General features: G+C 32.3%; 4 protein-coding genes across 4 annotated transcripts; all 4 read left to right on the top strand.

Annotated features, from left to right (window-relative positions):
- Positions 1-95: 95 nt before the first annotated feature.
- Positions 96-1,565, top strand: KABA2_13S03212 (uncharacterized protein; the record flags this gene model as incomplete). The annotated part of the gene is made up of 1 exon (XM_041553021.1): positions 96-1,565. One exon carries the CDS (start codon positions 96-98, stop codon positions 1,563-1,565), a length of 1,470 nt encoding a protein of 489 aa, XP_041408955.1.
- Positions 1,566-1,942: 377 nt separating this feature from the next.
- KABA2_13S03190 (uncharacterized protein) lies at positions 1,943-4,486 on the top strand (the record flags this gene model as incomplete). The annotated part of the gene is made up of 1 exon (XM_041553020.1): positions 1,943-4,486. One exon carries the CDS (start codon positions 1,943-1,945, stop codon positions 4,484-4,486), a length of 2,544 nt encoding a protein of 847 aa, XP_041408954.1.
- Positions 4,487-4,891: 405 nt separating this feature from the next.
- Positions 4,892-8,407, top strand: RAD5 (DNA helicase RAD5; the record flags this gene model as incomplete). The annotated part of the gene is made up of 1 exon (XM_041553019.1): positions 4,892-8,407. One exon carries the CDS (start codon positions 4,892-4,894, stop codon positions 8,405-8,407), a length of 3,516 nt encoding a protein of 1,171 aa, XP_041408953.1.
- Positions 8,408-9,094: 687 nt separating this feature from the next.
- ECM16 (ATP-dependent RNA helicase ECM16) lies at positions 9,095-12,901 on the top strand (the record flags this gene model as incomplete). Its single annotated transcript, XM_041553018.1, has 1 exon — positions 9,095-12,901. One exon carries the CDS (start codon positions 9,095-9,097, stop codon positions 12,899-12,901), a length of 3,807 nt encoding a protein of 1,268 aa, XP_041408952.1.
- Positions 12,902-12,940: the final 39 nt, after the last annotated feature.

Raw genomic sequence — 12,940 nt, 5'->3', positions numbered from 1 at the left:
AGAATTTTCTACATTTTAACAAATAAATATACAAAATAATTAAGAGAGTAAACATTTTGCTATAGATACATTTAAAACGGGTGTTTTATGAATAGATGAAACTAACTAATGGAAACCCCAATTCAAAAAAGAAAATTTCTTTAATATCAGCCACTTCATCTTCAGACAGTAGTTTCCATCAAATTGGAGATTTATTAATTGATAAAGATAATGATGAAGTTAAGAAACCAGATAATGATGGTCTAGAGTATTTACCTACTATAGTTCCTACAACATCAAAAAGTTCAGCAAATTCTTTTCTCTCCTCATCTTCTAGACGAGTATCTTCATCATTATTCTCATTTAAGAAACATGTTAAAGTCATTAAAACTAAACAATCACAGTTACCAATATCTGTTAAAGAAATTCAAGATATAAACTATAATAACATAATGAATGGTAATGTACGTATATCTCAAGTGCCATATATTTCTTCAATGGAAGAAGTTAGTCCATTATTTAAAATGGATCTTCCAAATGATGCTACGAATAATCAGGATTTAGAAGAGGATGGTAAACCATTGAATTCACCAAAGAACTTATCAAATTTGGAACAGATGATAGATGGTGCTCTTGAGTCATCTGGTTTATTTTCCTTAAGAAACTCAGTTATTTCACCTTCACCGAAGAATAAACAGTTTAAGATATTATACAATGATAACAAGGCTTCCAAAAATAGGGATGATTTAAGCATTGTGGGAATTTTTAAACCTAAAACAGACCAGTATGATAATATAAAGGAAGTGGTTATGGTTATAGATGGTAAACAACCTTCTATAAGGGAAGGCTTATATATAAACAATAATTGGAATATCCCGAGACATATGGCATCATCGGAGTACAAATTAACCTTACCATCTACCTGCTTAGATTCAAATATGAAAAAACAAGCCAACAAAAATATAATACATTCTGATTCCTTCTATGAAATAATTCCAGGCAAAATAAATACTTCTAGTACATCACTTCCTAATCAAGACCTTAAAACGAATAATTCAATTAATGATAGTGTTGATTCCAATATCAACGTATCCTCTGCTGAAACCGGGGAAGAATATTATCCTAATATTCCTAGTGAAAACAAAGACTACACTTATTTAAAGAAAGTAATAACAAATATAGACAAAATAGTTGAAAATAATAAAAGTAGTACAGGTTTGGAAATTAGAAGTGTCTCACCCTTGTCAATTATTAATTATTACGCTGATCAAAATTCATTCTCCGATGAAAATTTTGAAGTGTCAAATGGGAATGAAAAGGATGATCCATCTTTGAATGAGTGTATAAGTAAATATCAAGAAATATTACAGGAGAACAATAATCTCTTAAAACAAAATTATTTTCTGGCTCAACAATTAGAAAGAATTTCAAGTAGGTTATTGGAAAATCTACAGGATAGTAAGTATAATTTCCAAAATAGTAAACTTATATTTGAAACCATTAAACTGAAACAGAAGGTCGCTTCTATGAGTAAAGAAAATATTGAATTAAAAACTAAATTAAAATTACATAAAGATAGTTCATAATAAATTCATAATAATATAAAGTTTTCCAAATTACCAAATATTTTAGTATGAGCACTTACTTTATCTTTCGAATAGTCCCCATGTTCTAAGGTTGATTAGTTGAACAAACAACAAAAAATAATATTGTGGTTAGTTTAAATTAATTGTAAATGGTTTCTTATGTTATGATTTTTTTGATTTCACATTTTTGGTTTTGTCAATAGAACTCCGAAAAGTGAGCGGCTAATTTGATAAACAAAGCTTTTACGTAAATTTATGTCTTTAATTGTTGATCTCATATACCATTTTTTCTTAATAATTATGTGTTCAATATTTACAGCTGGAAGTAATTTCACTGTTATCGACCCAAATAAGATAGGACATATATTAGTTTTATCATGGAATCTGTTCTGGGTAAATATCATTCAAGCTCTAATGTAATGTTGCCTGGCCAAGAATACCCATTAAATCAAAATGAGAACATTTCGTATAATCGGTCAATAAGAACACGTATCGAATTATTCATTCATATTCTCAGAAATTTAGGAGAATCGTATTATAGTTTCGTAGAAGAATGTGATAATTTAAGAGACAGTTTTACTCGAGAATTTGCTCAGTCGGCCTATTCTTCAAGACTCATTCTAAAGACAATTAGATCCTTGATAATTGAGCAACCAAATAAACAACCATATATAGCATTTTTGTTAATCCACATTGAAGAAGATAATATACATATATCAAATACCATTATTGAATATTTACTCCGAGAATTTCAACAACAATTAGATTTAACAAGTAACAATAATGAAATTGACAAATTTGGGGCAGAAACGTGGACTAATGTAAAAATGTACACTAGGTTTTTCTCTCTTATTTCACCAATCATCAACTTAGGAAGTATTATTTTTCATTATAAAAATATTTTAAAACTAGCCTGTGAAATGAATAAGAAAAATGTTATTTTGGCTAATCTTATTTTGGAAAGTGTCTTAAAAAATATTCCATTTCTTTTCTACTTTAATAGACAGAATAAAATATTACAATTTGAAATTATTAATTTAATTAATGTTATGGAAGTTGATTTCACTACAAAACATAACAATCTTGGTTTAGTTCGACCCTATTATTATGAGAATTTAGAAATTTGTAATGAGAATCAAGTGACTGTTTCACAGATGAAAAAACTTCTCCACAACGGTTTGGATAAATTCAATAAAATATTTCCGAAATGGACAATAACAATATCTGATTTGTTCTCTAAAAATATTAAGAAGCAATGGAAGTTACAATATCCAACTGTAAAGAGGATTTTGACTTTTAAAGAAATTGAAACTAACCATTCTTGGACCGGCATTATTACAGATTCTTACCCCTACCAAGATTATAAAATACAGTTTGAACGAACTTCCGGTCATTTAAATAAAAGTGAAATAGAAACTTCTAGTAAACTAATTGTTCCAGATAATATTACTGACGTTATGCATAATCTTGAATTTAATAAAATAGAAGGTTGTAAAACTTTAATGCAACTCTATAATTATTTTCAGAATATATGTTCAGATAGTAACCAGGATAAATCCAAGAAAAATGTCTATTATACTGTAATTCAGACAATTGTTAGTATGTTACTAAGGTTACCTTACTCCATAATCCCAACTCTGTATTATTCCTTAGTGCTTCAAGAATTTTGTAGACAGTCCCCCAAGCAATTTTCCACAATTATTGGGAAACATTTTCGTTTCATTCACATGAATCTTTGTACTTCGGATTGTAAGACCACATTAGAGTATGAAAAAAGCCATAGATTCCAATTAATCAACTTCGATTATAAGTGTAAATGTGAACAATTAATAGTCGATTATACTACATGCCACCTTTATCCATATAATTCTAAAACGTTTCTCCATGTGAACATTATAAAAGGTTTAGCAAGTTCTACACCAAATTTACAGGAATTGAAAATGAGTTTGTCTTTGATTTTTCAAAATATTTTGAGGAATAAATATTTTGATAATTATAGCATGGCTCTGTATATGAATCATCAATTTAATCATGGCAACAATAGTTTCAATTTTGAAGATGTTGGACTATTATGTCCCCAAGACAGTTTTCCCTTTCACGAAACTATTTTAAGAATTCTCCACTGTACGCATGTATACAATAATGACGGAAGTAAAAGTAATAGAAATGAGTTGGTGCATCTTGTTAGCAATATTGAAACGAATAATTCAGGTTTCTTTAAAAACTTTGAAGTTCTCAGAGTAATTATTTTGATTCAGTATATTTGTCATAGTGGAAGGAGATCATTATCGAATGCAAATAATTACATAGAGGTACTTGGTGATAGAGTTTTTGAAATATTAGAAAAGGTAAAAATAAAAAGTTCCAATTTGCAATTTATTGTGACAGGCTCGATAATTAGATATTGGAATAAAAATACGTCCACTAGGTTTTTGCTCCTCAACTCCTTCAAGCAATCTGACCTTATTAGTGATCTAGTGGTGATAGAATTTTCATTTTATGATGTGAACCAGGAACTCAAGTTACTTATCAGTTATGGGGCAAGGGAATATTTCCCGGAAACATTAGACGAAAATATACAATGCGCAGCTGATTCCAAATATTATATATTTTTAAGATCTTATAAATTGGCAATGAAGATAATATCCGATTCTTTGAATGAGATGGAAATTAAGGATGATACAATTATTGCACATCCAGAATTGTTCGATGCGGAAGACGCCCCAAATGACTATGCTAACGATAAGTGGAAGTATCTTGAAGATGTGAAATTAATAAAATGTGTATTCAGAAAATTTTATTGCATATATAGAAAAATATCCGGTATATTGTTTAGTATACTTCTTCAGATTAATTTGATGCATTTCCAAACTATTGAAGGAATTGCTGCCTGGATTAAAGAATGTCAAATTTTGAGCTAATTAATCAAGCATAATATTTAATTTATTAAAAAAATCATAGAATATTTGATATATCTATTGATTCACTAATGAATATAGTCATGATCTTAAATGATCAAATATTCATTTAGTAACTAATGTTTAATATATCTTTTAATTGTTTTTAAGTTTTTGTTTATGTTATCTGTCTTGCACCCTTTCATTGTTTTGATACATCAATTAATAATAGTAAGGGTTTCGAAACGCGTCATAACTGTACGTCGCGGGTCGCGTACCGAATATTTACATATTAATTATATAGAGGATCATATTGTGAGATGGGTAGATCATTGTTCGCCAGGGGAAGAGGTTCTAACACTCTTACATATATAAAAGTTAACTAGTAACTAATCCTATGCCAGATACATATTAAAGGAAAGTAATAAAATGACCGATTCAGGAACTCCTAAAGAGGATAGGAAGAGATTTTTTAAAGATGAACTAGAATCCTCAGAAAGTCAAATTCCTTCTTTGGCGGAGAGACTTGATAAAAGTAAATCGTTTCTTTTTGGTGAAACTACTGAACCAGAAGACTCCGGCTCCTCACTATTTGTTCCTAACCAAATGGATATAGTTGAATTCGAAAAAGGATTTAAAGAAATTATGCCTGATATTAGTGATAAGATGTGTAAAACATTATTTGAAAAATTCGAAGGTGATGCGAAGCCTGTTGCCAGCGCAGTTGATTACTATTTTGATCATAACAAAAGTCTTATAAAGGAAAGTAAAAAAGATACCGAAATTATTGATCTTTCAGATGATTCTTATGATGATCAACATTCATCCAGTATAATACACAGTAATCATATGAATAGTGATCCTCCTATTCATAGTGACTCCCATCCAAAACTGACATTCCAATCTCTATTCTCTCAAAAGAAAGACGAACTGAAAAAGAGAAAAGCTGAAACTACTAATGAAAGAATTGCTAAAAGGAAGAAATCATCAATTTTATGGAAAAAATTCTTAGGTTCCATGCAAGTTACAGCAATGGCAACAAGGCCTACCATTAGACCTTTAAAATATGGCTCAGAATTGAAACTTCACGTAACAGAATCAAAGAATCTTTCACCATCAAAAATATATGATTCGAAGGGGAAGAGAAAGCTTTCAATGGCACAATTAGTTAAACTACGGGATAGAGAACAGGATAGAGAAATAGGAAGAATCCCTGAAGATATTGCACAAATAGTATATCCTTTAATCGATGAATCGGGGGTCTCGTTTGAAGTTACGTTAGTATATAGTGGAGATAAGCGCCTAAGTATTGGTGATAGTTTTATTATTCAATTAGATTGCTTTTTAACATCTCAACTTTTTGAAAAAGAACCTGTAAGCTCACAATCAGATAGTACTTCCTTGAAACAATCAGGTTGGGAAATATCTACTAATGCAATTTCAGAAACTCAAGAAGAAGTTGCGAATAAATATAAACGGGTTGGTCTGTTGGCACTCTTTAACAAATTACGGATAAAGGAGGTCACAGATGAGGCAAAAGTACTAGAAAGTATAGATAATAGCGAACCTGATATTGTCGATCTGGAAGATGACGATACCTTTGAAAGTATTGTATCAGAAAACAACAATGAGCAAGACATTAATCATAGCGACACAATGGATTTAAATCAACTTCAAAATTTTTACAGTATTGCACAATCCCTAGAAACATTAAAGAACCTACCTGAAACAACGCCATCCAAAGATATTATGAAATTAAACTTAAGAAGATATCAGAAACAAGGTCTAACATGGATGCTAAGGAGAGAAGGTGAATTCTCAAAGGCAGCCTCCTCTGAAGAAATTACACCACCAGATGCCATGATGAATCCATTATGGAAGCAGTTCATTTGGCCAAATGATATGTCTTGGGTTTCAAAAAGAGATTCAAGTGTTCCAAAATCTAGCATTGAAAATATTTTCTATTATGCTAATTTACACACTGGCGAATTTTCTATGGAGAAACCAATCTTGGTCACATCAATGAAAGGTGGTATACTTTCTGATGAGATGGGGTTAGGTAAAACAATTTCAACATTATCTCTGATATTATCTGCACCTCGCGATTCTTCTAGTGAAGGTAAAAACTTATTTGAAAAAGAACCATCTGAAATGTCACCGAGCTTAACCAAGAATCCTCAGAAACCTTATGCATCGAAAACAACATTAATCGTTGTTCCGATGTCCCTATTGCACCAATGGCATTCGGAATTTGAAAAGTCTTGTAGTGATAAAAACTTACATGCAGAAATTTATTATGGTGGTAATGTAAGCAACCTGAAAGCACATTTAACCAAAAGTAAAAACCCACCAACTGTCTTAATTACCACGTATGGTATAATCCAGAATGAATGGACTAAACTTGTTAAGACGTCGGAACCTGAAATAGATTTAAATTCAACTACCGGATTGTTTTCTGTATCTTTTTATAGAATTGTTCTGGATGAGGGCCACATAATAAGAAATCGACAAACAATAACATCAAAGGCTGTGCTGCAACTTACTGGTAAATGTAAATGGGTATTGACAGGAACACCAATTATAAACAGACTTGACGATATGTACAGTTTGGTGAAGTTCTTAAATCTAGAACCATGGTCTCAAATTGGATTTTGGAAACAATTTGTATCGATTCCTTTCGAAAATAAACATTTTAAGGAGGCATTTGACGTTGTGAATTCAATTTTAGAACCAGTTTTTCTAAGAAGAACAAAATCGATGAAGGACGTTGACGGTAAACCTTTAGTCGATCTTCCACCAAAGGAAGTTGTTGTTGAAAGGCTGCAATTCAATGAAGATCAAGATACAGTATATAAGCAGCTATTAAATAGGGCAGAAGATTCAGTCAAGCTTGGATTAGCACGTGGTGATTTATTGAAGAAGTATTCTACAATTCTGGTTAATATTCTTAGACTAAGGCAGGTGTGTTGTGATGTTAGATTGCTAGGCTCAAAAGATGAAAACGATGAGGATTTGTCCAATAATAACATAATGTTGAATGGTCAACTTGATATCAATTCTTTGCTTACTGGTAACGATAATGGTACCAAAACGAATGATTTTACAGAAGAGGAATTAGCAAAAACAATTAAAATTATTGGTGAAAAATATTACCCAATAGAGGACAGCTCATCGTTTGAGTGTTCTATATGCACAACAGAACCTATTGCTCTAAGTGCAATAATATTTACTGAATGTGAACATGCGTTTTGTAAAGGATGTTTGATAGAATATTGTGATTATCAGCATATGAAAAATCTTGACATGAAATGTCCCTTATGTAGGCACGAAATTTCAAAGGATAGATTATTGGCGCTGAAAAAGAAAGAAGATGGATCATATGAACTATGTCATTTCAATACCAAATCCAGAAGTTCGAAAATAGTTGCATTGGCAAACCATCTTCAACAACTTCAAGACTCAAGTCCCAGTGAACAAGTCGTGGTATTTTCTCAATTTTCAAGTTATTTGGATATTTTGGACAATGAGTTAGGAGAAATTTTCTCATCGAAATCAACGAAGATTTACAAATTTGATGGAAGATTGAGTTTGAAGGATCGTTCTTCCGTTTTAAAAGATTTTCAAATCAAAATTCCAGGGGTACAAAAAATTTTGTTATTATCCCTGAAAGCTGGTGGGGTTGGTCTAAATTTAACATCTGCTTCATATGCATTTATGATGGACCCGTGGTGGTCACCTAGCATGGAGGATCAAGCCATTGATAGAATCCATAGAATTGGACAGAAGAAAAACGTTAAGGTTACACGATTTATTATGGAAAACAGTATTGAAGAAAAGATGTTGCAAATCCAAGAACGGAAGCGTACTATTGGAGAAGCTATGGATGCTGATGAAGACGATAGAAGAAAGAGAAGAATAGACGAAATCAAGATGCTATTTGAATAAATAAAATTTTATAGATTAAACAGTTAATAAATGATTCATGTAATATTTTTTATTTATAAATATTGACCTAAGACACTTGTTAACATTACTGGTAAATCACAACTAAACGTAAACAAAAAAACATAAACTATGTCATAAAACTTTTATCCCACCTATTTACTAAAGCACTGCATAAAATACTATTGTGAAAATCTTTAAAATTATACCAAATATTAGTTATTACCATTGAATAATTAATACCGTTTAATTAAATAGATTATGATAATTTTTAAAATAGTTTTATTTATGCTTACCATTAATTCCTCAAATTAGAGTATGAAAGAAATTATGAGATACCAATTTTCAAATTTAACAGTTTAAACTAATAAAACTTTCTAATAATATATTTATTGAAGTAATATCTCTAGGGTGTTCTCCAACTGTTAATCATTAGTGGTAATAAATATTAAACAAATGATTTAAAACTGACAATTTTACACGTGATTAAAAATTCTTTTTTCGATTCTATAGTAATTTTTTCCTCTAAGCGATGAGGCAAACTTTGAAAAATTTCAAACATTGATAGTTTAAGAATATTCTCATTATTTTACCGATGAGCTATAAACTACCGACAATTAAAAGATATACAACCCTCAACTGTGCCATATTTATTCCAATAAAAATCAACAAAACTGTATTGTGATAATAATGGGTACGTATAGAAAGAGATTTAACGAGAAGGCTAGGGCTGGCCATATGGCTAGACTGAAAGAGCTAAAGAGGATCAGAAATAAGCAGTTCCATAGAGATGATCTCGAAGATGAAAGTGTGCAAGATGAAGAGGTTAGTAATCAGGATTCTAATTCATCTATTCTAAAACCAATGACAGAGAGTGAAAAACAAGAAAAGAAACGTAAATTGGAAGACCTCTTTACTCCTAAAGAATCGAAAGTATCTAGACAGAAAAAAAAACGGTTAGATAAGTTTATCGAACATCAACTTAAGAGGGAAGAAAAGAAGGTTTTGATTAATAAATTACAAGACTATAAGATAGATACTTCCTTGATGACAAGTTCTAAAAATCTAGGACATGGTAGACAAACAAAAAAAGAAGAATTTGCCGAAGCTCTAAGTCTAGAGAAACAAGGAAGAGGTAATGCCACAACAGATGAAATATTGTACGAAGAACATACCACAAAACCATGGGATAAAGAGCAACCAATTAAAACATTTGGAAATGAGAATTCTGAAGATAGTGATTCCGAGGGGGATGATTTTCAAGACAAATTTGGTGCAATCCCAGAAACAAATAAGTCTTCTTTTATTGATCATAGACCAGTGAAGTTGGGTGGTCAAGGTGGTTTTGGTTTTGGATTTTCTAACATCAAAGTTGTAACCAAAGAAGAAAAGGTAAATAGTACAATCCCAAAGAAAAAATATAACTGGAGACAGCGTGTCGAATTACAAGAGAAAAGACAAATTGATGAAGATGATGCCCATGACTTTGATTCCAGCTCTGGGGACGACGACGAAGAAGATAACGTTGACGAAGAAGACGACGATGACGAAGAAGTAGAAACTGGCGATTCTTCTGGTGAACAAAATTCTAGTGGTTCCGAAATGGATACAGATATGCAAGATGGTAGTGATAGTGATGATGACGAAACAGAATCAATACCAAAAGATAAGAGTGCTGTTGCAGAGGAGTTTAAAACTTGGGCCAATCAATCTATACGAACTATGGAAGGTCGAGATATTGAAATAGTTACACCAACCTTGAGTGTAGAATACCAACCAATTGTACGTCAAGAGGATTTGGATGATGGATTACCAACAAGTAATGTCCCTGTAGATGAAACATCAAATAGAAAGGCATTCTACGTTAAAATTGAAAGACCTGAAGAAATCCAAGCTTCGAGAATACAATTACCTGCATACGGAGAAGAACATAACATTATGGAAGCAATTCATCATAATGATGTTATCATCATCAGTGGTGAGACTGGGTCGGGTAAAACTACTCAAGTTCCTCAATTTCTATATGAATCGGGTTTTGGTAATGAGAAATCTCCAGATTATCCAGGTATGATAGGGATTACACAACCAAGAAGAGTCGCAGCTGTCTCTATGGCTAATCGTGTTGCTAACGAACTTGGTGATCATGGAAAATTTGTTGCTTATCAAATCCGTTTTGATTCATCTACAAAGAATGATACGAAAGTGAAATTTATGACAGATGGGGTATTATTGAGAGAAATGATGGTAGACTTTAAACTGACAAAATACTCATCTATCATTATAGATGAAGCGCATGAAAGGAATACTAACACGGATATACTTATCGGTATGCTAAGTCGTTGTGTCCGCCTACGTGCAAAAGAGCATACCCAAAATCCTGAGACCCATAAACGTCTAAAGTTGATCATTATGTCAGCAACATTGAGAGTAGCTGACTTTAGTGAAAATACTAATCTTTTTGCGACTCCTCCACCAGTATTAAATGTAACAGCAAGACAGTTTCCTGTTTCTGTACATTTCAATCGTAGAACACCGTTCAATTATACCGATGAAGCATTCAAAAAAACCTGTAAAATCCACAGTAGACTTCCACCGGGTGCAATTCTTATATTTTTAACAGGTCAACAAGAGATTACTCAAATGGTAAAGAAATTAAGAAAGGAATTTCCTTTTAAAAACAAAAAGGTCAATGTTAACAATGAGGTATCCAAAATTAAGATTGATTCAAGGAATGCAGATATGGAAGCTGAAGATATCGATTTTAGTGTTAAGATAATTGATGAAGAAAAATTCAAAGAAGAAATTGGTTCAGAAAATGAAAAATCGGATGACGAATCAGATGAAGAAGAAGGTTTTGAAGAAACATTGGAAGAGGGCCAAACTGAAAGTGATCCTTTGTATGTTTTACCACTATACTCTTTGCTACCAACAAATGAGCAAATGAAAGTCTTTGAAGATCCTCCTGCTGGATCTAGATTATGTGTTGTAGCTACGAATGTTGCTGAAACATCACTAACTATACCTGGTGTCAGATATGTCGTTGATTGTGGTAGATCTAAAGAAAGAAAGTATAACGCAGAAACTGGTGTCCAGAGTTTTGAAATTGATTGGGTAAGTAAAGCGAGTGCAGGCCAAAGAAGTGGTAGAGCAGGGCGTACTGGTCCTGGTCATTGTTATAGATTATACTCCTCAGCTGTATTTGAACGTGATTTTGGCCAATTTTCAAGCCCTGAAATATTAAGAACACCTGTAGAAAACGTTGTTTTACAGATGAAAAGTATGGCTATTCACAATATCACTAATTTTCCATTCCCAACTCCGCCAGAGAGACATGCACTATCGACTGCCTTAGAATTACTTCGTTACTTAGGCGCATTGGATGAAAAGGAAAAAATTACTAGCGATGGTAGAAGAATGAGTTTGTTTCCGTTATCAGCAAGGTTTTCAAAGATGTTATTAACTTCCAATGAACACGATTGTCTACCTTATGTTGTTTCAATAGTTAGTGCTTTATCGGTAGGTGATCCATTTATATCCGAGACAGAGTTGGGTATTGGTGCTATTCCAATCAAAAAGACAGATGCCGAAGAAGAAAATGATGATGATAGTGAGGATGATGCTGCCTCTCAACAGGAGAGAACAAACTTGAGAGCAAAATTCCGTAAGAACAGAAAAGCTTTTGACAAATTAGATAAATATTCTGATATTTTCCGCACTCTAAGCGTTGTGTGCGCTTACGATTATATAAAAAGACCAGACAGGGTACCATTTGTTAGAAATAACTTCCTTAGAGGCAAACTGATGGATGAAATCGTTAAACTAAGAAAACAACTAATGTATATTATTAAGTCCAACATCTCCGAAGAGAACATAGCCGTGTCAGTTAGGGATAGTGATCTCTTGGTTCCTGTTCCATCTGATATCCAAATTAAATTACTAAAGCAGATGGTTTGCTCTGGGTTCCCTGATCGTGTAGCAATCAGAGCTGATGCTTTATTCCAAGAGGATGCAAAGATCACAAACAGAACTAATATCATCAATATCCCATATATCCCGGTTCTAACCAAGAAGTTACCTCAAATTGAAGAATGTTTCTCGTATATTCATCCAACCTCCATCCTGACCAATAGTGGAGAAGTGCCTCCGCTATATTTAGTATTCTCTTCTTTGCATAAGAACAATAACGGTAAAACAAGAATGTCTACGTTGTGTGATATCAAGAGTACTGCTCTTGCAAATATTGCAAGAAAAGGTTCATTACTAAGTTATAGTAAACCGTTGACCGGTAATGGTCTTAAATCTATCAACATATCACCTACAGAACGTTACTGTTATGTAGTACCACGTTTTGGGTCTAGTATTGACAGCGACATCAAAATTGGCTGGGAACTAAATCCAATCCCTGTGCATCAGAAGAAGATTAACGGGAAGTGGATGGTTGAAAAGTTTATCACAAACAAAAACTATAAGACCTTGGAACAGAAACAGAAAGCTTGATTGAGATAATCAAAAATAAAATAATAAAAACAAACATAC

Source organism: Maudiozyma barnettii, assembly GCF_903064755.1.
Source record: "Maudiozyma barnettii strain CLIB 1767 genome assembly, contig: KABA2_13, whole genome shotgun sequence".
Lineage (NCBI taxonomy): Eukaryota > Fungi > Ascomycota > Saccharomycetes > Saccharomycetales > Saccharomycetaceae > Maudiozyma > Maudiozyma barnettii.
The sequence above is the reverse complement of the archived record's forward strand: the minus strand, read 5'-3'. Positions and strand labels throughout refer to the sequence as shown.